This window comes from Toxotes jaculatrix, chromosome 19 (genome assembly GCF_017976425.1).
Source record: "Toxotes jaculatrix isolate fToxJac2 chromosome 19, fToxJac2.pri, whole genome shotgun sequence".
NCBI classification, from domain to species: Eukaryota; Metazoa; Chordata; class Actinopteri; family Toxotidae; genus Toxotes; species Toxotes jaculatrix.
Genome location: NC_054412.1, coordinates 14,113,464 through 14,141,417, shown reverse-complemented (window position 1 = coordinate 14,141,417; position 27,954 = coordinate 14,113,464). Strand labels below are relative to the sequence as shown.

At 41.0% G+C, this 27,954-nt stretch overlaps 3 protein-coding genes across 6 annotated transcripts; all 3 read right to left on the bottom strand.

Moving 5' to 3' along the window:
- Positions 1–385: 385 nt before the first annotated feature.
- znf410 (zinc finger protein 410) lies at positions 386–9,807 on the bottom strand. Of its 2 annotated transcripts, none has more exons than XM_041064418.1 (12): positions 9,706–9,807; positions 9,264–9,352; positions 9,124–9,175; positions 8,874–9,006; positions 8,075–8,260; positions 7,165–7,386; positions 4,629–4,788; positions 4,079–4,260; positions 3,375–3,464; positions 3,090–3,209; positions 1,878–1,997; positions 386–516 (listed from the first exon to the last, which is right to left on the bottom strand). In XM_041064418.1, exons 3-12 carry the CDS (start codon positions 9,154–9,156, stop codon positions 416–418), a joined length of 1,347 nt encoding a protein of 448 aa, XP_040920352.1. In that variant the 5' UTR covers positions 9,157–9,175; positions 9,264–9,352; positions 9,706–9,807; the 3' UTR covers positions 386–415. The 2 variants fall into 2 exon arrangements, with proteins under 2 accessions (XP_040920352.1, XP_040920351.1); XM_041064417.1 differs by having other exon boundaries at positions 9,692–9,800.
- Positions 9,808–10,910: 1,103 nt separating this feature from the next.
- Positions 10,911–19,293, bottom strand: cipcb (CLOCK-interacting pacemaker b). Of its 3 annotated transcripts, none has more exons than XM_041063932.1 (4): positions 18,919–19,293; positions 17,952–18,071; positions 17,691–17,863; positions 10,911–16,635 (listed from the first exon to the last, which is right to left on the bottom strand). In XM_041063932.1, exons 2-4 carry the CDS (start codon positions 18,058–18,060, stop codon positions 15,679–15,681), a joined length of 1,239 nt encoding a protein of 412 aa, XP_040919866.1. In that variant the 5' UTR covers positions 18,061–18,071; positions 18,919–19,293; the 3' UTR covers positions 10,911–15,678. The 3 variants fall into 3 exon arrangements, with proteins under 3 accessions (XP_040919866.1, XP_040919865.1, XP_040919864.1); XM_041063931.1 differs by having other exon boundaries at positions 17,952–18,133; positions 18,919–19,292; XM_041063930.1 differs by having other exon boundaries at positions 17,952–18,113; positions 18,919–19,292.
- An 875-nt stretch (positions 19,294–20,168) lies between these two features.
- On the bottom strand, positions 20,169–26,679 carry LOC121199728 (vascular endothelial growth factor A-like). Its single transcript, XM_041064638.1, has 7 exons — positions 26,558–26,679; positions 23,964–23,997; positions 23,683–23,879; positions 23,479–23,555; positions 23,357–23,386; positions 23,211–23,279; positions 20,169–20,785 (listed from the first exon to the last, which is right to left on the bottom strand). The coding sequence occupies exons 1-7, from the start codon at positions 26,621–26,623 to the stop codon at positions 20,749–20,751; spliced, it is 510 nt and encodes a 169-aa protein (XP_040920572.1). The 5' UTR covers positions 26,624–26,679; the 3' UTR covers positions 20,169–20,748.
- Between the last annotated feature and the right edge of the window lie 1,275 nt (positions 26,680–27,954).

The following is a 27,954-nucleotide window of genomic DNA, read 5'->3' as shown; positions in this document are numbered from 1 at the left end:
AATGGGTTATACATGTGTCTGGTACATTTAAATCTCACGGTCAATCATTTTAGCCACTGAAGTTTTGGGGCACTCGCTGTTCATTTGAGAGCATCACTGCATTTCAACCTCAGACTTCTGTTTACAATGATAATGCACAGAACAATGCCTGGTCATTACATTATCATAAACCTTTAAAACCCGTCTCAGTATGTCTTTGGGAGTATTTGTTTTCAAAAACTTGAGGAAAAAGGTTGTTTGTACAAACTCTGCTCCTTCCCACTTGCCAAAATAAAACCATCATTGGTTGCTAATTACAAATATCTACAGGGGGTTAAAGTCAGCAATTAATCTATTTACAGATAGATGTCTATGTTTAGTCCACTGTGACTGTTACTGTGAGAAATAGGCAGTGTGTGAGGTTTGTTACGGCAGACTACAGCAGCGCCACCACATCCTCTCCGTATGTATGGCCTTCTGTCGTCATGGTCACCAGCTCATGAGGCTGAGAGAGAACTACCACTGAGTCTGCAGAGCCTGGAGAGAGAGGGAACACCAACACAAAGGTTAGTTCAAAGGGGAGAAACCACCTGGTTAAATGAAAGTTGCCTAATAGTAAGATGCCAGTCAGCCTCTATGGATCGACAGTAAAATCCAGGTTACAGACACTCTGACATGAAACAAAAACCTCTTTACTAGTACATTTGTCCTTGAGTTTCTGCAAACTTTCTCCTTTGGTTTTAATGAAGAATGCTGACAGGCCAACTTAGGAGCCCTGAAGCAGAAGCAAAGAGCCCCCTGTAATACAGAGCCTATAAAAAGTCTAAGAGGGGCCAATTCTTTCTATAGACATTTTATGTGGACTTTTTAAAGTTCTGACAGCCAGTAACAACATTTCACATAAGAAACAAGAAACTAATACTGAAAATGGTCCACAAAGCTGGGGGGAATTTTTTTTATCCCACGCAGGACTAAAGAAAATGGTCTGGACGAGATGTAGGTAGACATGGTAGACAGTTTAACCTTAAATTAACATCTTACACTTCAGGAGCCTGGCAGTAAATAACAATTAAGTAAAGCTGTTTGTTATTTTGCTGAGGTTGTCTGAGGTGTTCATTCAACATTGGTCACTTGTTTTTGGTGCTGTCATGCAAATGTCCTGTTAAATTTTGATGTATTTATTTCCAACATGCTCCCACGTTGTTTATAAGTAAAATTTTAATCACGTTATCCTTTGATGGTATTAAACATGTGATGCTGCTTCTGTTGTCCCCTGAGCTGTACAGTCCCACACGTCTGAATTCATCAGCACCAAATGAGTTTAAGGAGATGCATTAATCAAAAACTGAATAATGTTATAACAAAAATTTAGCGGTCAACCCACTACGCCCGGTAGAACAGTCATAATCAAAATGTCACTGCATCAAATGATGACACCAGAAATATGTGGTAGTAACGGTCTACTGGTGACCACTGCTCTGAAGGAATGCTCCTGTGTTTGGCAAAGTCTCTGTGGCCTTTTCTTCTTGCCACATTATATAACCTTGCACTGTTCACAACTGATTCACCACAAACGTAGGCAGCAACTATTCTACATCACAACTATAAAGGCTGTTTAAGTAACATGTCGCTTTCATCGCATTTTTAGTTTACTGTTAATAATTCTAAACAATGTCTTGAAAGTCAAGACAGGCGATGCTAAATACAGGAAAACTGGACTGTCAAAAAACAGTGACTGGAAAACACTTTTAACAGGACATCAGCAACACCACAAGTTGACTCAGCACCTCAGACATTATCAGAACAGTGTGAGCTTTGCTAAATAAGTGTTTACTGCAGGGCTGTGAGAATTTATGTACGTTTGTCTTTTCTCTGTCATACATGTGCCAAACGCCTACCTGGTGATCTCAACATAGCATGATGAAGATTCATGGGTTCCACGGTCGTTGTCATGGTGACCATACTATCTCCGCTCTCACCGTCTGCCTCCAGCAGGCTGCTTTGTGTCAGAGCCTCTCCTGTCGGCGGCAAGCAAACAACAAACTTTTACTTTTCCCAGGTCTCAACACAAAAGTATGAAATGGAGAGTGACATACAATGTTCTTAATCTACCACCTTTATAGGAAAGAAATCAATGTTCAAACCTGAAATCTGATCGCTACAACTAACTTTCTAAGTAACCTTTTGACCCCTGCGTGAAGTATTTTGTTTTAAGGCCTGTGGCTATTCCAGCACAGCCCATTTAATAATTCAACCAGTAACTCTGTTATGTATAAATAACACAGAAACTACCCCTCTGTTGTGAAGCCGCATCTTCCTTTGCTCTGCTTTTACAAAAGACCAGCCTCTTTGGGGAGGCTGACCCGAATAAATCTGCTGTTTATAATTAGAGCCTTGGCAGCGTTTCCTCTGTGGTGATTCAGCTGCGGTGCTTCCCCAGTGCTACAGCAATGTGACAAGGAGGAAAATGCGCTGTCTGCTCTCATTGTTTCACGCAATAAAACTAATTTAGGATGATTTTGTACAATTAGACCATATGTTGGAATGTAAAGAGCTCATTGAGAGACATTTTTAATCTGAAGAGGCACTGAAACTGATAATGAGAACAGAGGCAGAAGTGAACTCACAGCTGCAGAGGAAGATTTACTCAAGTATCCTCTCATCTATCTCAGTCATTTTTGAGGTGAAAGAAGACGTTTGAATGAGGCATGAGAAGCTTGAAGACATGTACCTGAGTTACTGTGCCATTTTAACTTGGACATTACATGGTTTTCAGACGAATCTGACCCCATCAAAAGGAGCCTCACAGGACTGTTTCTGCAGTATAGTTGTGCTGTGTCTGCTGTTTCAAAGACATGAGGAGTCTAAAACAATTCAGCCACTGGCCCGGAAAAATAAAAATTTGAATGATAAATTTTTAAGTGCTAAAAGTAATAAATAATTCAAGAAATGTTCCTAAATGTAACTCAGACCAGCGCCATCTCTATGCACATTTTAAAATGTATAGGATGCTCGAAGCTACATAATCCAAGGATTAGCATATCCACCTACCACAGTGGGTGTGTGAGGAAAAGATAATGTGTGAGAGAGAAAGAAAGAGAGGGAAAGACCTGCTTCTCTGCTTTCACTGCTGAGCCCCTCCTCTCCATGCCTCTTCCTCATGTGGACGTTTCTGCTGCCGGACTGAGAGAAAGTCTTCCCGCAGATCCCGCAGTGATGAGGCTTCTCGCCTGGGAAACGCACAGAGAAACACAAAGAGATGTACTATAACATGATCCCTTCTAAAGTGACAGAGGATGCAGCTCTTCAAGATGCACGATAATATCCTATATCTGTAGCACACTAATTACAAAAAAAGTGCCCAGCTGTGCAGCTGTACACTCTGACCCACTCACCAGAATGGACGAGCATGTGTTTTCGTAGACTGGAATACTCTGCAAAGGATCGCCCACAACCATCTGCTTCGCATAGAAAAGGCTTCTCTCCTGGAAACAGCCACCCACCCGCCCCCCGCACACACAGACACAGACGCATTGTTTAACTCCATAATATAAAGACCAAATACAGTAAACTTATTGTGGCAGAATTGCACTGAAGTATCTCATGTGAATGTGTTGAAAGTGATTTCAATGGTCCAAAACACTTTGGTGCTGAGCGCAGCATATGTTTTTTTGCTGTTGATAGAACTCATGGTGACAGCTGACCTGTTTGGACGTACAAGAATGTAAAAAAAATGTAATAAGGTTTCATCAAACTAAGTGGATATTATGGCTCATAAAAAGCTGCTCTTCCAGACATATGGGCAAAATATAAACACTGCACAGTGTAGCCGGTCTGCTAACTGGTCCCTGGACAGAGGAAGATGATTGTGGAACGGGCCATCAAAAATCTTAATGTCACCCTAAATAAAATATGACAGAGTGCTGTTACTCATTGCAGCAGTGAAATGGAGGCGCCAGTGCTGCTGACTCTTCAAATCTCCTTCCTTGACTGCACCAAGGAAGCATTAAACGAGCAGAGTCAAATGGCCTGAGTCAGTTATTGCTTCCAGCGTGTTTGGGCTTTTTTTTTTATGTGCAGGTATCTTCCTGCTCCCCACCTGTGTGTATGCGTCTGTGGTTCTTCAAGTTTCCAGCGGTGGTGAACTTCTTGCCACAGTTCTTCTCCTTGCAGATGAAGGGCTTCTCGCCGTTGTGAGTCCTCATGTGAACCTGCAGCCTCTGCAGCACGTAGAAACTCTTGCCGCAGCCCTCTGCGCCGCACCTGAACATTCGGTCATTCCTGGGAGATAAACAAACAAACATGTTTCATTGGCAGCGGCCCACCACAAGGTTTCAAATAATGAAAATGTACACACCAAGCCCATGTGATTTGGGTATAGCTGTTTGGAATAAATGCCTGCAGTGAGCAGCTAAGATTGGATTGCACATAGCTACAGTGTGTAATGATTTGTATAAAAAGTTGGAAACCCCATTAGCCTGCAAGCTTACATTATTATTATTATTATTTTTCAATTTAGAAAATTTATCCTCTTTAGCCAGGATTTGCTCAGGGTTGCATATTAGTGCTTTGGCAGCGACGCCTTGTTGGGACCACTGCCTGATTCCATTATTTTCCACTGCTTGTGTGCGTGTGTGTAAATGTGTCACCTGTGTGTTTTGAGGTGATATTTGAGATGAGCCGGCCACGTGAACGTCCTACAGCAGCCTTCGAACGAGCAGCGGAGGATCTGCTTGGAGAGGGGCCGGCTGGTCAGAGACGGTAGCTCTCGCTTGTCCCCGTCTGCTGTCAAACTGTGCGTGTGGTCACCTAGGCAACCACAAGAGGAAGGTGAGTGCGGCCTGTGCAGAAAACAATCCAGGAGTGCCAGGTGGCCAGCCTCTGGAGCCCGGCCGTATAAAAGCTAATCATCGGGTACTGACTGAGACCTGCCGAACGGCCGCGGCCTAAAGAAAACAAGCCGGAGCTGAATGCAATCACTCCCTTATAACCTGCTTAGACTCCCCACTCTGAATGCCTTTAACAGGTCCCATTTTGCTTGCAGCATGCCAGCAGTAATGCACCTATAAGTGATACCCCACTGCTGATTGAAGGGAACTTGTCTAATATAATGCAAGTTAGTGGGAGGGAAGCCATTACAGTGGCTCAGATAGAGGAGTTTTAGACTCGCACTGGAACCAGTTTCACTCTGCTGCAGACATTTTATTTAAGAATGTACAAAGTATTTTAAGCCCCCCAACTGGTCCCACTTTCTTAGAATAAGCTGAAGGAGAGATTGTGTCAAAGACATTCAGGGCTCCACATGGTCTAAATATGTGTCCTTTTTTTCCTTTGCTAAATACTCTCACTTGACCTTAACAATAATATAATGAGGTCAAGGATAAATGTGAAGGAATTATAAGGAGGCAGAAAAAGAATACGTCTCATAGTCCTGCTGAGCATAAACTAGGACACATGGTTACACAAGGCTGGTCTGAAGCACCAAGGTTTGAATATTTCTTGAATAAAGAATTATGGGAAAACTGTATATATGACTCATTTAAATCAGGAATCGAAGCACTGAAGAAAGTCAGAGGAAGAAATCAATATAGGCCATTTATGCTCATCAAGTGATTGAAATCCTTCTATCTTGATTTAAATAGCAATTTTTCAGCCAATTTAAACGTCTTGACAAAAACAAGAACAGCACAAAAAAACAAACAAACAAAAAAAAACCCAGCACGTACAATAAAGAAGCATTTGAGTAGATGATCATAAACCATGGAAAATGGAGCCAGGTTGGGATGAGAGGAAATGGGACCAAATAAGATGGGAAAGAAAACTTCACTCGCATATCACTTTTTTAAGACCCCCAGCTGCAATTCGACTCAGGAGAGGTTCAGAGATCAGAGATGTAGCCAGGAGTCATAGTCCTTTCAATGTCATGGCTAAATTCTCTATCTATCAGGCTGCCTGTGGAGGGAAGTTAAAACAGGCTGTGATGCAGCAAAGACATCTCTGTCTTAGATCAGAGCCCTACAGTGAAATAAGGTGTGGGTAGCTATCACTACATAAGCAACAGATTATGGTAATTTTGGCAAGAGAAGAAGACAGCATAACCAACCCTCAACAATCAAAGCGAGAGATAGGAGGGAAACATAAAAATAAACTTTGGACTGTGTTTAACAGCCTTTAAGAGGCATCCTAAACTCCACATTTATCCTCTGCACAACTTTCAATAAAGAGTACAACATTTTTTGTGCGTTAAGTGCAAGGCTATAGCCAGAAGCCAATGTTACACTGTATTCTGTGACCCATCACATTCTGTGACCCAAACAAGAATTTCAAACAGTGCAAAACTTTTATTATACTTCATGAAATGCTTTAATTTTATAGCTGTAACCAAACATGGTGCCACCATGGTGTTAAGACCAGAGGTCACAAATTTTGATGGCTGTCATCCTGATGAACAGAAATCTGATCCAATATTGTCAGGTGAGGTGAGAGGAGAACTACAGATCTGAAGTTTGTCCTATATCAGGTATCAAAATGTGTATCCATTAGCCTGTGTCTTGATTGCCTGACCACCTGTCTGTCCTTCTCCATGTCCTGTCTTACTTTTGCTGCTGCTGCTCGTCTTTCCTCCTGTCTAAGCTGACTCTGTTTTTTCCTGATAACTGCAGCTGGGTAGCCTCTCTCCCCCTCTCAGGTCTGCATTAAGCCATATTACTAAATGCACATTAAATCATTACAGACGCAGCAGAGGCACGATCAATGCTTCACGATAATGTGGTATTTACAACTCCGTCTATCTAGACAGAGCTACAAATTTATTTTGATTCAGAGGCTTATGATGAGAAGTGTTGAACACTGTTTCAGTCAGTGCTGATTACCCTACATTTTCATCTCATCACTTGACCTTATTTCTCTTCTTTCTCCCTTTGATGCCCGTAAGTAGAGTTATTGTACAGCAAAAAATGCACTGCTTCCCATACACAGGCTTCATTTCTTAATATTTTCATTGTTTTTTTCCCTAATTTTTGTCAAAGAAAAAAAAAAAGAAACTGCATAACAGCTGGCTCTAATGCACACAGCAGTAACACCGCACACAGGATAATATTGACTTTTGAACCTGTTTGTCTTTACTTTCTAGTGTGAAAGACTTTTAACATTTCTGCCTGTGTTGATTAAGCAAAGTGACTTTACCGTTACTGACACTTGCAGCTCTGGCGTCCTGGCTGGCCTTGGCATCTCTCGCAAGCTGTGCCCGCGTGGCGGCAATGAGGCTGTCGTGTGCCAGCTCCTGTACCCGCAGATACCAGGGAGCACTGCCATCTATCCCATAGTCCCCTGATGAGACCCCCTCAACGTCATCCTCCCCGGCGCCATCTGCAGCGAAGATCAGGGACTCTGAGGAGGCTGTGATGCCTGAGAGGGAAGAGAAAAGCAGAGGGAGGATCACCGTGAAACAAGGCATCCAAGACCAGTGCAATATTCTGCAAGATCATCATGGCGTGAGCCCCTCGAGGTCTCATTTCTGAATTCATTATTGTCCTCCCATGATGCTCAGCAATTTTGGGTTTAATGTTACAGCTTTATTCTGAAAGGCTGAGAGGATGGTGGCCAACAGACACAAATATTCACAAAAAATACCTCCTTATTCTGGATACAAATTTAATGTAACAATAGTCTGTTTGCTGAAAAGTCAGACAGCACAAAAGGTGTATGTCATGGGACCAAAATGAATGTTTTGTCTCTCCTGCCAGGGGCTGATAAACCAAGAGAATGTGCCTGCCAAGGATCATTTCTTCCAGCCAAAATAATTCACACTTTTTTTTTCATAAAAATGTGTCACCTCATTTCTTTTTAGCAAAGTCTGTAGAATCAAGAGCTGAACGAGACACAAAGTACGAACACAAGATCACATCTAGAGTTTTCATGAAAAACATTCTCACTCTTAGTTCTTATCACAATTCATCAGAGAGTGGCTCATCAGATCATGATTATGTCAGATTTCAGCTAAATATTTTCATTATCAATGAACCTCGTTTATTTATTTTTTCATAAAACTGTCATGTCTACAGGCATGCATGTTAGCAGATTGGTGTTTCTTTACCTTTTGCAAGGTTCAGCAGGACATAGGAAGTGCTGTCTGACTGTTGTAAGTCATGGAGGATGGGTGGGGAGCTGGGTGAGGCCCGTGGGTGAGAGTGTGTCTGCACCACTAAAGGGCTCCGCTCTGACACACCTCCGAACTCTGACAGGGAGGGAGAACTCTCAGGCTCATGGCTCAGGCCTCCATCTGAGGAGGAAATCAGTGTCTGTTAGTCAGTGGTTGCTTTGAGCAGATTAGAACGAGGCACATTATCCTAAATGTGGGGGGATACCCTGTGGAGTATTCTTACCAATAATATTTCTGTGCGGCAATATTTCTAAGCTGGTTCATGTTTTGTTTGTATCTCGTGCTCTCCTAACACGCTCATGAGGATGTGCAAACAGATGACATGATTCACACTTGCCAGTTTCTGCAAATATGGATGTACAGTAAACAATGCAAATTCCAAAATATTCACCAAAAAACAACAACAGTGATTTGTACATGTTTAATGGGTATGAAATTGCCTCGTTAGGCCTCACAGAAGCACAAAATGCAGTTTGAAAGTATAAACATAAACGTCTTTGCTTTTAGAACACCCCACTGGATACCTTTAATATAAAAAAAAGTACATCTAATAAAAACAATATTTATTTATTAAATTCCTTAACAGGAAATCACACACAGACACAGCACAGAACATGTAAGGGGCATCTATCAAAGGATGAATATGAATATATGAGTTAAAATGAGTAAGCTTTGGATTCCTCTGCTTGTATTTTGATAGCCATAAAACTCATAACAGTGAGTAGCTGCTGACCTGTGAGCTCCAGCGGGCTGCACAGTGAGCTCTCAGCTGGAGCCAGCAGAGGCAGGCACGAGTGTTTGGACTCGGAGTCCTCCAGACCCTGCACCAACGGGATGGACGCGTTCTGTACAAACTGCACCAGCAGCTGAGGGAGGGGGAGCACACAGGGAGACAGGTGTCAGGATATGAAGCTCTTGTCTTACCCAACGATATGTTCCCTAACAAGAATCTTCTGGGGCATGAAAAATGAAGAACAGGGTACCTCTGGTTTGGAGTCAAGCTCATCAGAAAGCATGGGTCTCCCTGTGTGGAACCTGTGACATAACAGGATATACATTAAACGCACCCACATTGGCCGCAATCGAAGTCTAATTTAAACAAAAAAAAAAAGACGAAACTTACCTCAATCTTGACCTGCTTGGTGGAAATTTTTCTGTCGGTCATACGCTCAGGCTGCAGGTCATCTTCGAGTCAAAACCATCACACAAACTCTGCGGTCAAACAACACGACAAGGCGTCATATTGACAAGCTAGCTAGCTGACAGCTAGTCACTACAAGTTAAATACCAAAAACTAGTCAGTCAAACATCGCAGCTAAATGTCGATAGAGCTCGACAGCCCCGTGTCAGTCTTATATTCAGTGTGTAGGTGAAACAAGAGAATGACAGACTGCCTTGTTAACTTAGCTAGCAGGGTTAGCAGTTACCAAAACAAGCTACCGGGGCTACACAGATGTTAGCTGCCCGGCGTCAAAGCCTGGCAGCTGACGACGCAATGTGCATGAATTTAACCCCATTAAAGCTCCGATAACGTGAAACTAATTCGTTTACCTTGCTGTGTTTACCTTGTACAGTAGCGTTATTTAGTCACAGTGTGAGAGCAGCTAGCTTAATAATTGTCTCAAAACAGAATTAGCGTTTGATCTACGGTGCCTGCGATGGAACAATTTTAGGACATTTCCGCAAAAGGATCCTTATCTTCGACGCCACCCAGTGGCCAAAGGTGTAACATACACTGAGGTGGAGAGAAATTCATCATGACAACCCCAAAGATGCTGAATAGCGTGTTGCATTTTGGCTAAATTACATATATAGGTCAAAATTTAAAGAAGAGGCTGATACACTGCATAGATGCATTACTGAACGGGCACAGGCCCAGTGGCCCAAGGGATCAGGAGGCCCGTATGCCAGAACCTCTGTTAACTGATTGTGAACATTTCTTGTTAGAAAGTCAATGAAACTACAAAGAGACACAAAATTACCACAAACATATTTCAATCTTTCATTCTGTGAGTCCTGATAATTATGTAGGAGCAGTTGGGGGCCTTTTACATGTCTGTGTTCAGGGGCCAGTAACATTTTTAGAGCACTGGTGCACAAAAGAAGAGGGCAAGGAGCAAAGATGGATTACTGAAGGACTTGACCACAGGTTGATGGGGGCCATGGGGTCAAGGGGCCCAAAGCCAGAGACTATTTATAAAGTGAAAGTAATTGTTTTTTTAAGGGAAGGTGCACTGCAGACATCAATCAGTTGATGCTCAGTATGTTAACACATGCATACATTGTGTGCGTGCACCACAGGTGTCAATAATTAAATATTAAGACCTCAGTCATTTTCATCAAAATTACACCACATATATTTCAGATTCTGGGGTGTTTACAGCAAGCACAAAGACTGAGTCCGAACCAAAACAAAAACAAAAAAACAAGCTTCCATTTAACATTTAACTGCAGAGTAAAAGATGCATGATAGACTTTATAGGTCCTGAAATATAATTAGTGTCTACAAAATCCACACATTGTTCAGTGTGCATGTCGTCCATTTGTGCTAGAAGAGCACAGATTTCACTTGATCTTTCACAGTTTTCTGGTGTGATGAGAGAGGTGTGTGGAAAACTCCAAAAATAAACATTTAAGACTCCCTGTTTCCCATTGCTATCCAAGACTCAAAACTTGACACTCTGCCTCCACACGTAACCTAGAAAAAAAAGAAGTTGTCTGGACTTTGGATGATCAAGAAGCAGAACCATTAATTTGGACAGACAAAATGTTTCTTTGGAATGACATTTATTTCACAAGCAATGAGTCTCTAACTTAAAATGTACAAAAGAAAAGAAAAAGAGCCCTAGAGCACATTACATCTCACCCTTCCTCAGTCTTAGTTTATTCTTTTTTGATTGGTATAGCTGCAGAGTCATTATTTATAACAAGTCTTGAGTCCTCAGAGGTTTTACACTGTAAGACATTAAACTGATGTTTTGCTAAATCCTCCATAGTGGCAAGTCCCATGAGGATTTTAACAACTTTCTGCATTTACAGAAAACAGATTTCCAGCAAGCCACACTACATTCAGTCTGCATGCTTCCACTAAAGGAATCCATCATGTTTTCCTAACACAATTCCTTTGTTTCACATTTTAAAAAATAATGACAATGATAACATTTATTTGAGCTATTTCTTTTTTTACCCATCACTGATGCTGGTGCACTACTGAAACATTTTGATGAGACAATCACAATCCTTTTCACAAACATTTTCAGCAACTTTAAAATGAAATTTAAAAAAAGGCAGAGTGAAATGCACTGAGGAAACAAAGCTGCCAACATTTAGATGAAAACCTCAATATCCAGTGTTACAGAATTACAAGAATCCAACTGTACAAGCAAAACCAGTCTTTAATCCTCTTCTATTAACTTCTTGTTCTGAGCGACAAAACAGAGACTTGCGGTCACACAACATGGTCATGTCACAACAACGGCGATACTCCATGAAACAGGACGTAACATATATAAAGGTGGCATCAGGGACTCATGGTTCGATACACTTCAGTTAATAAATAGGATCCAAGAAAGAGGAACCACACCAGTGCAGATCCATGTAAACAAAAAAACATACTTTAGATTACAGCAAATTGATGGTGCCCACCGTCTCATAAATAAATGTGCTTTAACAAAAATTGATGGCAGCAGACAAGGAAAGTTCTTTAAAAAAGATGGATATGACCAGTGCTGTTGTGCTATTTTCAGCCTTCATTGACCTCTTTGATATTTTAGTACCATCATTTATTTCACCAGTATCAAAACAACAAGATCTACTTGTAGCAGAAGGACATCACAACACATAGTGAACCGTTAAGAAAACACAGTATCAACATCGTGCATCTGATCGAGGAGGTGTTGGTCTGCAAGAGTTAAAATGAATCCTGTCAGTTTAGGTAAATGTGTGAGGTGTGTTGGTCCAAGTAAGGAAGAGAAGATTGAACGTTTGTTTGCAATGGTAGGTTCCCAACTCTGAAGAAGAATGTGTGACAGCTGTTAAAAAAAAGAAAAAAAGAAAAGAAAATAAAGCATTTGTTTTTGGCTAAGGCAAAGACCAAAAATAGTGCCAGCAGTCTCGCAGCTGTCCTGGTTCATATGTCGCAATAAGGCCTTCATCAAGAACACGTGGTATTTAGACAAATTACTGTTTCCATTACAGTGACAAAGCACAGATATTACAGCCGTATGAAAAGTCATAAGATTATGTTTATCTTTTCCATGCATCAAAAATGATTCTGCCCTAAGCTGTGGGTGTGGTTTACAAAACCCTGATTTGAAAGCTAAAAAAAAGATTTACAACTGAGATCATAAGTTTTTACAGTACAGACTAGTAAGAGATACATATGGTCATGGCAGGTAAGAATTTAAATAATTTCTAAAACTATTTTTCTGACATTTGAAAAACATGCATCATTAGAACACAAACATAAACACATTTAGATTTCATCATAAGTATACTGTGGGTCTCCTGAACATCCCCTGGATTAAAACTATACAGTACATTCATTGTGTTAATTTTAACTTGGTAGGGTAGAAAAGTCAACGTCACTGTAACAAGGCCTCAATATCTCCTTAGTTTCTATTACTGAATATTGCTGGAAACTTGTGTCTTTGCAAACAGAGCCAGTTCCACTGCAGTAGTGAGCTTGACTCACATGCATTATAAAGTGAAGATATAAGGTGGCCATTTACTATATAAGGATAACAAACTTGGATATCAAGAATTTCACTTGGTGTAAAAACATCCCAATAACCTAAATTACCATGCCGTAGAAATAATTTTACTCAAGTAGAAATTACTTGGAGCAGTGGACTACAAGGTCAGGAAAAAGCTAAAAAGTGCAGGTCAGCTGGAGTTGGTACGGTCAGATGCCATCACACAACCACCAGAAAACAGGTGTAAAATCTATAAGAACAGGTGGATTTGAAAACCATGACCTACTACAACACAACTGTTACGCTGTTAAGCTAACAGTGGGACTGATGCACTGCAGAAAATGGGTGGAGTATGTTAAGATGACCTCGAACTTCATCATTTAATGTTTAATGTAGAAAAAGACTAACACATCACCTGCTATAGTGTCCTCTTCATTTACATTTACTATTACCATATCAGTCTGTTAACAAAATAAAGGCTGTAGATGAATCTGTGCTCCAGTCCCTGCAATAAAAAATGTGTAGTTTTTCACACACCCACAATTAATTTACAAAAAATACCCCAATGTCTGAGCTTTTGTTGGTGTGACAAAGACCTCCAAACAAGTCTATTTTTAAATAAAGTGGATTTATGTTCAGATGTGCACAGCTTACGATGGCAAAACTAGAATAGAAAGTATCGCTTGCTTGAGATGTTTCTCATGAGCCACTTTAAGTCAACATTAGCACAGCAAGTACATTATCATCACATCAAATATTATTTTATAGTTAAATAAACAGAATACGGAAAACGCCTGTTTAATATTGACTACATTTCTAGTAGTAACAAAATCTGATGATGTAAAAGTTATGCATGGCTGTACTATAGGTGCACTATGTGTACAATGGTAGTGTGCTTATGATGACTCACAATGCGCCTCACGCAATAAACACAAAACTTTTACCGTCCACCTTAAATGATCTACCATAGCTGCCACTTGATTAGCTTCAGAGTTATTCTCATGTTATTTTAGTGCAAATGCAAAGTTCTGTGACAAATACAGGGTTTAGATATTAAGGCCATAATTTAGAAACATACAAAAAGGTCATAACAAAGCATCACAAAACTACACAACTGTTCCCAATTTAGTTGTTGCAACTGTTGGATTTTTTTTGTTGAATAAACACTGCGGATGTATGAGGCCTAAAGTTGAAGCACAACGACTGGTCTTCATCAAAAAACCTGAATTGATGGCTGTCTTAGTGGACTCAAAAAGGTTCACACAAATATTTCATACATTTTACATTAAATTACATTAATGTGCATATGTATGTATACATATATATATGTTAGAAAAAACAAACACATAATTCATACACGAGTCACTGATAAATATGACTGAGCTACGGGAAGCACTCTTCAACCTGGGATGTTATTGGGGAAGCATCTAAATGGCTGTTAAGGGTTTTACTCCCAGCCAGTTTGCCCTGTATTACAGCTGCCATCAACATGATGGGAATGCTAAACTTGAAACCATCGACGGGCTGTGCCAAATCTTCCACATCAAGTTTTAAAAACACAGCAGGAACTAAAGAGACACTTTAGGCACACATTTGTTGTATCTGAAGATGCTGACTGGCAAGAGGCCTTCAACACATTCAGTGTGACATAAGAACATATCCTTGAGCCTGTCATAATCATAGATTTTACATAATTGGTAGCTGCTGCATAAAATAATTTAGATAGAAGATATAGACACTTTCTGATTGTTAACTCTGTCTACTAAGCAACACATCAGTACCAGTGGAACACAGCTTAAGGAAATACTGTATTAAAACAACAGAAACAACAACCTAATTAAATCTGTTGTCAGTTACTAGTATACTGGTAGTATACTTGTCCTGCACTGTTAAAGCTGAAATATCCAGTACTAGGGGTTTTAATAAAGCTTTCAGTATTCTGAGCCTGAATTGTGCATATGGTACAAAAAAAGGAAAGATTATTTGTTCATCCCTTCATGCCTTAGATCCAAATCCCTCAGGGCCTTTGGGTCTTGATTGCCAATGAGCAAAAGGTTTCTGTGCAGCAGAGGCAGTTTCAGTGGAAGAGGTCAAGTCAGACTCAGCATGACAGAGCAGTGTGCTGTGGTTCTGGCCCTGTTGGACCTTTGGTCCCTGACACACCAAGCCGACAGTTGGCAACTGTACAGTGCTCTGTGTGTAGCTGACAGTCGCCCTTTGCTTTTGCACTGTGTCCTAAACTGATGGCACGAGTGGGGACTGCGGACGTTTGGTCGAATAAGCTTGCTGAGTCAGTGAATGAGGAGGTTAGAGAAACTGATGTAGCAATTCTTTAGCAAGATTTTCACCTCTATTTATTCCTCTTTCCACGAGCTTAATACCACAGACTGACACCATGAAGAACAGCAAAGCAAAGTTGACAGGCAACTTTTTAAGGAGACATACCTGCATTACCAGTGTATAATCTGATTTTCTCAAAGAATGCTTGTATAGTTTGCTTTGCTTCTCTTTCCATGATTGTGAATACAGACATTTGCATGTTGGTGGAAACCAGCTAGAGTCTTGCATTGAGTTTAAGTGCAACTTTAAACTGAAGACATGCGGCAAGAAAAAGCCTTTATCTGCACTAATTGTTTGAGGCTGGCTTGGTGTGTCAGGGCCCTAGGGCAGGCTACAGCCAAAATGTAGGCCACAGCTCACTGTGTGTGAGAGAGTCTGGGGGTGGGTGCATATTGTGGAGAACATTACTCTCGGTTCATCTGTCTGTGTACACTCCAACCCCCAACCCTGGCCTTCCTTTCCCCATGTCAGTCTAAAGGCTTATCGTCTGGCTTTAGTCTAGGTCTAATCTGTCTTTAAGCTGGTCTGAGCAGCTCTCTCCCTCTCTTTTTCTCGGTCTTCCTCTTGCAGGCTGGCCTGCAGCTTGACACAGATGCTAGTGTCACCGCTCCGCAGAGCTTGAAGAAACAGGTCTGTATGTTCTTTTAGGCGGTCTAGGTCGTTTTGGGTGCGTCTGTTCTGCCTGAGGAGCTCCTTGGCGCGAAGTGTGATGTCTAGCAGACCTGATTTGCTCAGGATGTTGTAGGTGTTGCAGAAGCGCTTCCTCCGTGTGTCAGCATCACTGTCACTGTGGTCGTGTTCTCCCAGTGAGATGTTCTCCTCTGTGTCCATTTGTGCAGGGAGTGTCTGGTTTTTGGAACCAGTGGTATGAGTGAAAGACAGGGAGGTGGTAAACTCTGGCTGGCTGATAGCTGATGAAGGCCTCTCCCTGGCAGGACTACTGCTGGCACTGGTTTCTGTTGCAGGGAAAGAAAGTCGGCGCTGGAGCAGAGGTGACATGGTGCTGGAGGTACCAGGAAGACTGGGAATGGTTGAGCCAGAGTTAATGGCACCACCGCACAGACTTCTTGGCTGTTTCTCTCTCTGACAGTGTTCACGGTGGTTGGAGGACAGACTGCTACCTCTTTTTGACCCTGAAGAAGAGGAGGAATAAGAAGAAGAGGAGGAGGATGCAGGTGAAGATAAGGATGCAGTTCCTCTCCCAGAGGAAGTGGAGCTGTCTCCTGGATGTGGAGCAATCTTGGGGTAGGATTTCAGGATTGGAAGATACTTCTTAGGGCGTCTGTGTCTTGAGGTGGCCTCTTTGGAGGCAGGGGAAGCTTGATGAGAGACCATAGGCTGGAGGAAAACCACCTGGGGCTGCTGGACCACAGGCTGGACCACAGGCTGAACCACAGGCTGCACCACCTCCACTGTGGGACTAAACCCCCATGGCTTCAGAGCAGGAGGATTGTCTCCAGGCTGAACAAAACAGAGTGAAATTGAGAGCTTTGAAAGACACGTTTGTCTCACACATTTCCCAGTTTCACATGTGTGAACCCATCAATTCTAAACTCTACAATAATACAAACCACACATTTGGTATTTGTACTTGACAACTAACTAAAATCATCAACAGTTATGAGAATTTTAGCCATTTTCTGTTGATAAACTATCAATAGCAGCTTCAGCACCACTATCCAGTCTGAAGTATAGTTCCATATATGTCACTGTTAAATCACAAAATTACAGTGAATTACTTTACATATAATTACCATACGCACTTTTGTTTTCACTTCTCTACTTCACTCTGTAGCTTGCTGACTCTCTCTCAATTGCCCACACATACATGTTTGTTTTTTGTCTTTCTCTGTAGGCTCTGAGATTACTTTAGCACTCCAGTCTCACTAAATTACTTTCAATCTTTAATTAGGGTAGACACTAAAGCCAGCCAATGTCTGACCCATGTTCAATCCAAGTCTGGACAAGGGCTGGACGACGTGCACCGATATGTTGTCCATTCATTCAGGGAAGACTGTAGATGCAGGTCTGACCCCATCAGTGTGTATGTCAGAATGGTGTATATCTAATACTAATATAAAATACTTAAAAAATAAAGACAGCATAACTCGGCTTGAGACAAACAAACTAACATTGCATCAATTATATTTAAACAAACACCAATTAGAAGAAAAGTTACAATTACACTTTAAAAGGAGCAGCATTGTATGGATACACAGTACCACGATGGAAGTAAGCCATTTCATTTAATCCATGAAAATAAAAAGGTCAGACTCTGGAGTAGAGTGATACCATTGAGTTTAACTAATTAAAAGATTAAAAAAAAAGGTCAGCTCAGTAAAATATTTGTGACTAAAATCTTTGCCGCATCATTCTTAGTTATCATTGTTTAATTTTGCTTTCCTGTTTTCAGTCTTTTAATGAAATCAGAATTCAATTTTGAACTATTCCTACTTTTATGTTTTTATATATAATCTGAGATTTTATCTTTTAAGAATTAATGTTTTGCTCTGTACCTGCTTCAGGAGGACATTGTTCATGATGATCATGGGAGAAAGGCTGGAGTAGGAACCTCCCACCACAGCCAGCTGAGAGGGCTGGGGCCCCTGTGGTCCTTGCTGTACAACAGGGCGGGGTGAATCCTCAGAGTCTGTGGTGTCCATTGCGCTCATGTGCTCTGAGCTTGCATCTATAGGCCAGGAAGAAGAGTTAACTGGGGTTCAGTTGACTGACTGATAATGAAAGCACATAACACGGTGAGAAGAGAAAGGTCAAACCTGAGAATCCAGAGTCTCTCTCTGAATCAGCTCGGGAGTCTCCAGACTTCATGATGTGTGGTCTGTTTGCTGCCCTTGAGTGACTCTCTGCCTTCCTCTTGGTGCTCATCTCCTTTCCTGCTGTGCTGACAATGTCCTTGGCTTGACAAGCTCTCACAACAACTACATTGGCATATCAAAGGCTAAATTTGGGAATCAAACGAGATTAAGCAGAAGCTCTTTTCATGTCAAAGACAGAAGGAGTTGTTTACCAACACCCCCATACATATATACATGCATACATGCATACATACATACACATACACACACAGAACAGGTGTCAATTGACATGTTGGGTTTGAGCTGGACAGCACGTCAATATCATGATATGGTAGTTATTTTTAATATTTTAACACACGCCTCCTGATGTGACCACATTACCTTAAGTTTTTCTGACTTTATGTGACAATTCCAGGTAAGTGAAAGCCTAATAACATTAACTAGTTACGTATTGGGCCATATTTTTTGCACAGGCAATGTAATTTTATCACAACACCAAAAAGCTACCTACACTCACACACTCAAAGCTATCCTGCACAAACCCTTATCAAAGTAGCGATAACAAAGTACGATAATAACGTTACTACATTCTGTTAGAGTGAGGCAAACGTAAAGTCCTAACTACCAGAATGTTTACATATATATATAAACATATAAACATATACATATTTTATAACGTAGTTAATTAGGACACATCGTTTGTTAGCTATTTGATGGCCTAACAAACGCTAACACAAAGCAACTGAACACTTGAAGAATGAACCGACTTTCTGTTAGGGTTAGCATTATGGTTAGCTAAGTTACATGGACTAACTTAACAACGGTTAAATGCGAAACTGACATCAGCAGCCTCAACTGACACAACGTATCGTTACACAGTAGATACAAAAACACCACAAAACGGAGAGACACAAAATAATATGCCTACTTTGTGTCTGGTGCTGTTCCAACGACGCTGTCTTCCAAGGTGGGGGATATGAGCTTGCAGCCGGGTCGAGGTGTCTCCTGTGTCTCGGCGACTCCTTCTTGTCCGTGTAGCCGTTGCTGCTGCTGCTCAGCTACATTAGCTAGAACTCGGTGTTCCACGGTACTATACACGAGACTGACCGCCCCTCCCCTGTCTGCTCGGTCACATGCGGAGCACGGTGGCAACAGCCCTTAATGGTTGCAATTTAACTGTCCTCAGCGAGCGTCAAAACGACAAAGGGGCTACCGACGGCCCGTGGGATTTCACTCACCTACCGACAATTGTTTCCCGACGGCGAAAAATGCAAGGGACAGGATATTCGTTTACAGGCGCTCTGCCATATTTGGTGGTTACGGGCGTTGCCATGGCTGGAGTACCTCCTACGTCACAGGTTTAGGCTGCTACGCCCGCCCACATGGTAGTTTTCCTGGACTCTGATTGGCCGTCGCAGCCAGCAGCTGTAAAACGTGACCGCTGCTAAATGTGTGGCAAGTTAAGGACATTGTGTTCGCTGTGCAGTAGTGTACAGTACAGGCGTCTGAAATGTACCGTCGGGGAATCCAGTGACATGAGCGTAATTTCGAGCGTAATGTTCTGGTGTATTACATAAGAGCCTGGATGGCCTACAGCTAACCTAAGCTGAGCAAGTCTGCATGTTTGAAGAAGTAAACAAAACGCAGCCCCTCAGAACAAAACGTACTCACGTGCTGCCATGCCAGAGAAGACAACTTCAAAAAAGTGATACTGAACGAGCAGCATAATAAGCTTTTCACATATTGCAAGGAAATGCTTTCACTAAGTAGGATTAGAAAGTTGTCCAAAAACCTGAAAGCGATTACAGTATCTGCTGGCACCCATTTGGAATCTAAAACAAGATCTGGATAGGGTTTTGGCTGTGATTAAGTCATATCATTAAAAGGTTGCTAACTTATTATCACTTCACAAAGTTGTCTGGGGAGCCTGATCATTCTGTTTAGTGAAATACAATATAGGGAAACTTTGCCGTTAAATAAGCACACCTCTTTGTTATCTCACATGTCTCCAAAAGGCTGTGAAAGCAATATGAATCAATGGACAACAGTAACCCCTTGTGCTTACTGTGGAGTCTTGCCAGATAAAGAGCTCACAGTGGCTTCACATGTAACAGGCCCTAACGGTCTACAAATGCAAATGCAGATGACACAAACGTTCCTTTCATTTGGAGTGCATTTTATTTCATGACCTTATCATGCCCCATGATTACGCAGAGTGGATTCAGGATTCTTCAAAAGACACTTCTACAAAAATAACACTTGACAAACAGAAAGTCACACAGATGATGTCTTTTTTCAATGACTGTAGCTCTGCATGAGAAAACAATTGGTTTCATACCACTTATAAGAACATGAGTCACTGCAAAAGTCGCAAAGAACATGAAGTCATGGAGAAGGACTGACAGGATGGATGAAGGCTTTAGTCCTTTCTCCTAGCAACCGATAAGCTTGAAGCATTCTATCCAGTATCTGTTTACATTTTCTGCATCTACTGTTGTACCCACGGTCTTTCTATTTTTTTTTTTAAACTTCAAATAAAAGCAATTACATTTTTAAAATCAAAATTGACATTGATTTTTGTACATTAAAAACAGCCTGAGGCAAATGAGTTTGCAGATATGGCTGTTTGCTTTGATAATTTAGTTAATCAAAAGTTTGGACAGAGGATGAACAGTCAGATGTGATTAATTCTCACATGTGCTGTTGTTCAAAGCACCAAAGTCACTCCTCCAAATTAAACTTTGGACAGATGTGTGACTCAGTGAAGACTTATCTTGTTCTGAGAGAACTGGCACCTGGAACGACAAAAATAAACAAATTAAAACCTTCTAACCCAACTCAGCAGCAGAGCATTTGATTAATTAATAAATTAACAACATTTTTCAAGAGCCACAGTTCCATGTAGCTTGTTCACTGCTGCCCATTCCCCCTCCACCACCAGAATTGAGGCCATTCAAACACAAGACCATTTCTAACACTACGCAAACCAGACTCAGATGCCAAACTGGAATAACTGGTTGCTGAATATCAGAATATTATTGTTTTCAGTGAGACATCACACCAAGATGAAATCTGAATGGCTTGTTCCCAAATCAGTGAATGAATGAGAAATAACCATATCACGGCTTTTAGCACTTACACATCACCTATACAAAGATTTAAGATAAAATACATCCCAGTCTTTTCTCCCCAGCTTGGATTTAGTTGTTTGCAGGAAATAGTGCAACTAGTTCCAAAACTGAACTAGTTGCACTGTGGACTCTGAAAGTTATGAGACCCACTAAAATGCAGTCTCAGCACTACCCAGTGCTAATTTTGACACTTATGGATGGATAACAGAACAGGTCTGCAGGGCACAGGGCCAGGATGCCTTAAGGGTCAGGGGTCCCTTAAGGCAACTGTGTGAACTGGTATTTCTTATTGCAGAGTGAGGCAAAAGGCAAACTCTCCTTCTGAAAAAACAAAGTTTAGCCTAAACATCTACTTTAAGGCTGTTATAAGAGGAGCGCCCTGGTAGCCAAATGGTTATAGTGCATGCCACATAACTGCAATGTCCACAGTTCTATGTTTCCTGCCTGCCTTGTCATTATATAGGCAGAAACATAAAACATATATAAAAAAATATTAAAAAAGGTTGTCGCAAGAACAAAGTCTTCATATCAACAACAGTAGGGTGTGTTTATCCCTGGGGCTTGATGTAGAAAGTTAAACTTCAGCTTAGTTTATGTTCACCACTGGCATCATACAATTTGGGCCCTCTGAATCTGCTGGAAGAAATTAAAAACTCTGCGACTGTGTGGTCCTTTGACCACTAAGCATGAGGTGGAGGGATCATGAGATAATGGGCCTTTTGGCTCTAAGCTATGGTTTACAAAGGAACAGGCGCCAGTGCAAGTTGTGGTGATACATGGCCACACAAGTTCCTACATAGTTTATAACATACTTGTGTGGGAAATCCTACAGAGCAAACCCAAAAACAGCCTTCTCCTAGAATGACCTCCAGTCCACCATCTGGCTTTTAGCAGGGCTAATTTGGAGGAAGGATTCTTTCGCTGTTAAGGCTGCAGGATAAGATATACCCTCACTCTGCTTCTTAAGAGATGACATGGTGAAACCCCATAGTCACAGCTTCAAACAGCTGACCTAGTTTTCACCAGATAGAGCATAGTTCCCACCTACTGGAAATCACCCATTGTTCCTTGTTCCCCAAGAAGGAAAAGTTTATGTGCTTCAATGACTGAGCCAGTAGTGACATTTCCAATACTGATAACAGGTATTCCTACTGAACGCTTATATGATATGTTCACATTTTCTCAAATCTGTCTTAAAACAATACTTACATGCCCATATGTCTGTTAAAGCATACTTTACCATTGATAATGTGGTTCAGAGTTGTGTTGAAGGAATAGTAACGCAAAGGGGAGATTTCAGTTCAAAAGACTAAAAATGAGGAGTCTGATTTTGATCTGGAACTAAATTGCTTGAGCTTTAAAGTGCACAGGGTTCTTGCTAAAAAAAAGAAAAAAAAAAAAGAAAAGAAGGTATTTTCACTTGTGCACATGGTAGATTTGGCTGCAGTTGCCCCTTCAATTTCATTCAATTTCAAAGCCAGAGTTGAACACTACTGCTGTTGTTGAACTCATAACTCTGTTGAACACTGACTGAATTCCATTCATATCAAATAACTTTAATGTGAATAAAACTATGTAAACAGTGCCTGACATGACTGTGCATGACTTAGCTGCCTGCTACAGCAGAATGTGACATGAGAGCATGTGAAAAAATCAAGGTGATGATGACATTTAATGCTCCAGCTTACATACTGAGCCCCATCACCAGCCTTTACATTTCTTCCTCCTGTTCCTTCTTTTTTTGTGGTTATGTGAATCTAGTTATTTTCAGCCTAGACCATAGACAGCCAACTGGCAGTCTATGGCTGAAACCATCACCACCAGCCTTGGATTATTGTGCTACAGATGCTCTGTGGCCTTACACAGAACCGCAAGCTCATCATAAGTGGTTGGTGGATTATAGGCCTGCCAGAGAGAAGAGCAACAAAGCAGACAATATACTGCAGAACTGTTTAATCTCATCTGTCCTTGGTAGTCTGACAGAATGGGGGGGTAGTAATAAATGTAGCCATAAATGTCCAAACATTATGAAACTGTGGGTGTATGTATGCGTGTGTTAGTGCCACAGTTGGGGCAGTCCATCTCTTACTTGTCACAGCCGTTGGATGTCATCTTGTGTTTCTTCCTCCGAGATTTATTCTTGATGGACTCACCACTTCTGTAGATGAAGAGCCAAGCGCAATGAAGATATACTCATGTGTTCAAGTATGATAGATAAAATGTTTATCTACCGACCTTTTATTTTGTTGTGGTGTCGGACGGAGTCTAAAGGGGAAAGGAAAAAAAAATAGAAACAAATAGCAGTTAGCAGTTAGTTTGCATCTGATGTTTATAAGAACTGGCTACAAGGAATTTACCTGCATTCACAACTCTGATGCTCCACAAATGTGAGTTCCACACGTTGACTAGATTTCATGGGAATAATCCTCATCATCTGTGAAGCAAGGGAAAACTAAAACTGAATATAGGGCCATATATTTAATGTAAACAGAAGGAGTATTTTTAACATCTCCCTTTATTCATTTCTGATAAATCACATCTGTTTAGAGATCTTTCTATACCTCTACAGTGATGTTGCGTTCAAGGATAGGATGGCACTCCAGGTACTCATCCCCACAGCAACCGGAGCATCGCAACAGTGGGACACAAGCAGGCCAGTAGATGTACCCCACTTCTCCAGGGAGCTCCTGCTCTACATCCACCAGCTGCTCCATAGGATGACACATGCTCTTTGCAAACACCTCCTGGAGTGTCATTTCTAAAGGACAAGCTGAATCTTTAGTCTTTAAATTAAGCAAAAGAGATGGGAAATTCTGTTCATGACCACAAACACAACCCTTACCTCTAGGGGGAGCCTCCTCTGGAGCAGGTGAAATCTGGAAAAATACATAGAAAAATGAGTAAAAACTGACATCTACAGCAATCATGATAAAAGTATATAATAAAAGTAATAACGTAAATGTTGTTGTAATGATAAAGCAACTGCAGACAATCAGGAGACTGACACAGGTGAGTAATGAGCACCATTATTAGAGGTTACAACAGCAGTGGGTTCACTGAACGGTTGCAGAGTGCCATCTTGTGGCAGAAAAAAAGTAGTGCGCACACAATGATCCAGTATAAACAATGATGTAGCATGGCTACCGGGGTGCACCACTGTGCGGCTATTTGCAAATCAGCAAAAATGTAGTAAAATGAGCCAGCCAACAACAAAGGCGCATTTGTTTCTCAATTTGTTGTAACACTAGAGGGTTTATTATCACAAGAAGCAAAAACCTTCAAAGTATGCTAAGAATAACAGCAAAGAATAGCTGCTGCCTCGTCTCATGGGAGTTTTACACACAATAAGCACAGTTAAAACAAAAGGCAGTACTGAAAAGTGTCATGACACAGCATGAAGCATGTTAAGTTCTCACAACCCAGCCTCCCAAACTCACAGTGGCAACGTTGCCAATTTTTGGACAACAAATCAAGCAGAAACACGACCACTAAGTTGATCTTGGCCTTCTTTTTTAAATGAATATCAGCTATCTCTTTCACCTCTCTCCGGCTTTCCTCCCTCTCTGAGAACACCAATGAGAACTTTGTTTTCTGACACAATGCTTTGTAGCTCTGACAACAGGTTTTACTGTGGGATTTTTATGTCTGCTATAACCGAGTTTGTACTCCTGCCAAATACAACATAAACCCAGAGTCCTCAAATGCACTGCATCATCCGGCAATACAACCAGATGCTGAGCGACAGCTGAAAACAGACAGACATGCATGAACAATACAATGTGATGGTGAAATGCCTTTATGTTGCACATGACATAGAAGCTTGTCCCTTCTCTTGTTTTACTTTTGTACCTCTAATTAACTTACACAAAGCTTCCAAGGGAAATGCAAAATGTTTATTATCATAGCGAACAATAATTTAAAAAATGAAATGAGACAGAAGTTGTTCTTGGCGTTCTTCTCATTGCTTTCATATGGCTTTCTCCTCCAAATTGTTGACACATTTTACAAACTACAGAGAATGAAACAGATGCAGTCATTTTCCCAGATATCTATGTCATCTTGTATTTCTTTTTTTTGTGTGTGTGTGTGTGTGGCATTTATAGCCTTTATTAGACAGTGACAGCAGAGAGACGACAGGATGCAAAACAAAAGTCCAAAGCCAGTCTCTAACCAGGGTCCATGGTCAGCACCTCAACCCCAAGCCATGGGGGATGCCTCATCTTGAATTCTTAAATATGGTGGCCTTACCAATGGCATTTGAACTGTGGCACTTTGTTATTTCCATTCTTTGTGCTGCTCTGTGTGGCACAAGTACAAAGATTTCCATTCATGACCTATGTATGAATGCTATGTCACTTCAAATCTCCATAAAACAAACAAGGATCTATGTGGATGAATCAATTTGTACTCTGGATAACAGGAAAATATTTGGAGGTGACTTAAAACTTTTATTCTTGCAAGCTCATCCCAGATCAGCAGTCCTCTTAGAGGCTTACTGGACTCCACTATGCATTAGAAACAGATGTAATTCCACAGCCTATATGAGAGCCACCTTTATAGATTCTAGCAAGCCAGAATCTCCACACACTGTAATGCACATTCACTGTGCAGTCAGCGCCCTGCTGGGTCACACTGAACGTGTCTGTCTTGCCTGGGGGCCAGAGCCCACTACAGTAAGAGGAAGCACCTGTGCGAAACCAGACAGAGATGTGTAGTATTATATCCTCATTACAACCAAGGAAACAAACCTGGAGCTACTGAGCCTCTATACTACAACTGCAACCGTTACATGTAAAGCAGCAAATTTCTTCAAATTACTAATATGCCTCTAGCTAAGCTCTGAGGCTTGGCTGATTTTTTTCCACACTTTTTTCCCGTCACTCTCAGATACAGCATGCAGCTCTGTTCACCTCTGTATCTTAGCCTGGATCAGTAATATACAGAAGTTGCATTTGAGGCTGTTTGAGTCAGTCATCTCTACAAATGACTGCAAAACGTGCAAATTCCCGGCCCCCTAAAATGGAGATTGTATCTCCAACCAGTCAAATCAGAGCTAGTGTGTAAAAATGCTGCAGCGTGGACCAGATGTGTCCTCTCACAGAGAGCCACGAGGCTGAGAATAAAATCTGCCATTTAAATGTGACTCCTCTTAGCTTCACTGCTTCACTTTAAGTGGCTAATAGGAGTCACATTGACAGTCGAGGAGAAAAGACAGACAGCTGCTAAATAAAAGGGGGGGACTTAATGCTGTCTTCAACATCACTTATTAAGTTTCTAAATTAAATTACGCTTTGATCAACAGTGGTTTCAAATAGTTCACCAATGAATGGCAAAACCGTTCCCCCACAAAAAAATCTAAAACTTGGAAAGTTGCAAAACACTACTTGTTATTAGCGACATTAAAAATAAGGCATGTCAGGGTGTTGGGTGAATTACCTGCGCAGGTACCAGCTGAACCAGCAGAACCAATAAAAGATGAGAGATTCCGATGAAACTTTGCATACTGGCGGGGGTAAGTGACCTCCTGTCGTGTCCGGTCAGTTAGAAAGAAATGAAAAGTTTTTTTTTTTTAAAAAGAAAAAAAAAATGAAAAGAAACAGAGAGAGAGAGAGAGAGAGATGGTCGAGAAGAGGCTGGAGCTTGGATTTGCGTGCCGTTCTCCTGTGCACGAGCCGAGGTGGGATGAAAAGCTCGCGCCAGTATAGCTGAATATATAACCCCACAGCTGATGATTAATAGGAAACAGTTACAACATAATTTAAGTCGAAATGATGGTACAATTGGCCGTAATCTGAATACTTGTCTGTCACGTACACGCTTTTATTTCTGTCCAATGAATCACGCAAGAGGTTGTGTATAGTACATAAGTGGAATTAATGTACAGATAAATAACCATGGTAATATATAACAGTCATGACTGATGAAAGCCAAAACAAACTACACAGGTAAATTTGGTCTTGACTGGGAAGTCTGAATTTGCATTATACTGAATTCTTAGAAAATCCCAAAGCTTTTTAGGTCATTAAATGTTGCAATGTGGCTTTTTCATTGCAACATACTGTAATTTTATGACCTGCTGTCCAAAAAACAAAACAAAACAAAGGATCCTACCACTTTCCTATGTATATACAGTAGAACTAAATGTTAAAGAACCACACAAGCGTTTTTGTATGTTTTCTCCAAATTACATATTCTATACGTTGCAACAGGCTATGCAACTGTGTTTTTAAATATTTTAGCAGACATCGACTGGTACCCATTAGTTTCCATACAATATGAAAATCTGTTGGCAGACTGTTAAAACCAGCTTGAGTTGTGTATCCCATCACAGTCTGATTTCATTTTTGCTGAAGTTACATGATTTCCACCATTAAACGCAACCACTGATTTCCATTTCCTTATTATTTGAAAATGTATAGAAAAACTTGTGGAACTTGCAATGAATGACAGTGATCATTAGGATTATTTAAACCAATCTGCACTTAAACTCCATAAACAAGCATGTTTACACGGGCTGCCAATAGATTTTTAAATAATAGAGAAATGCATATACATATTCATGGAAGACAAAACTAAAAAAAAAAAAAAAAACTAGCTTGGACTTGATGCAAGCTATGATGGATTGTACAGCTCAAGTAAATTTCAAGGGTCAGCTAATTGAATTTCATACTGAATGGAAATTATGGGATATCGATAGATTGTTGGGAAAGTAGAAATACATCCTAAAAAACTAAATCTGCACAGCAGGCATTTCCAAAGGCACATATAAAATTTAACTTTTATATGAAGTGCAGTGAAGGAGCTAAACTTGGCAAAGACTTTAGTATAGTCCT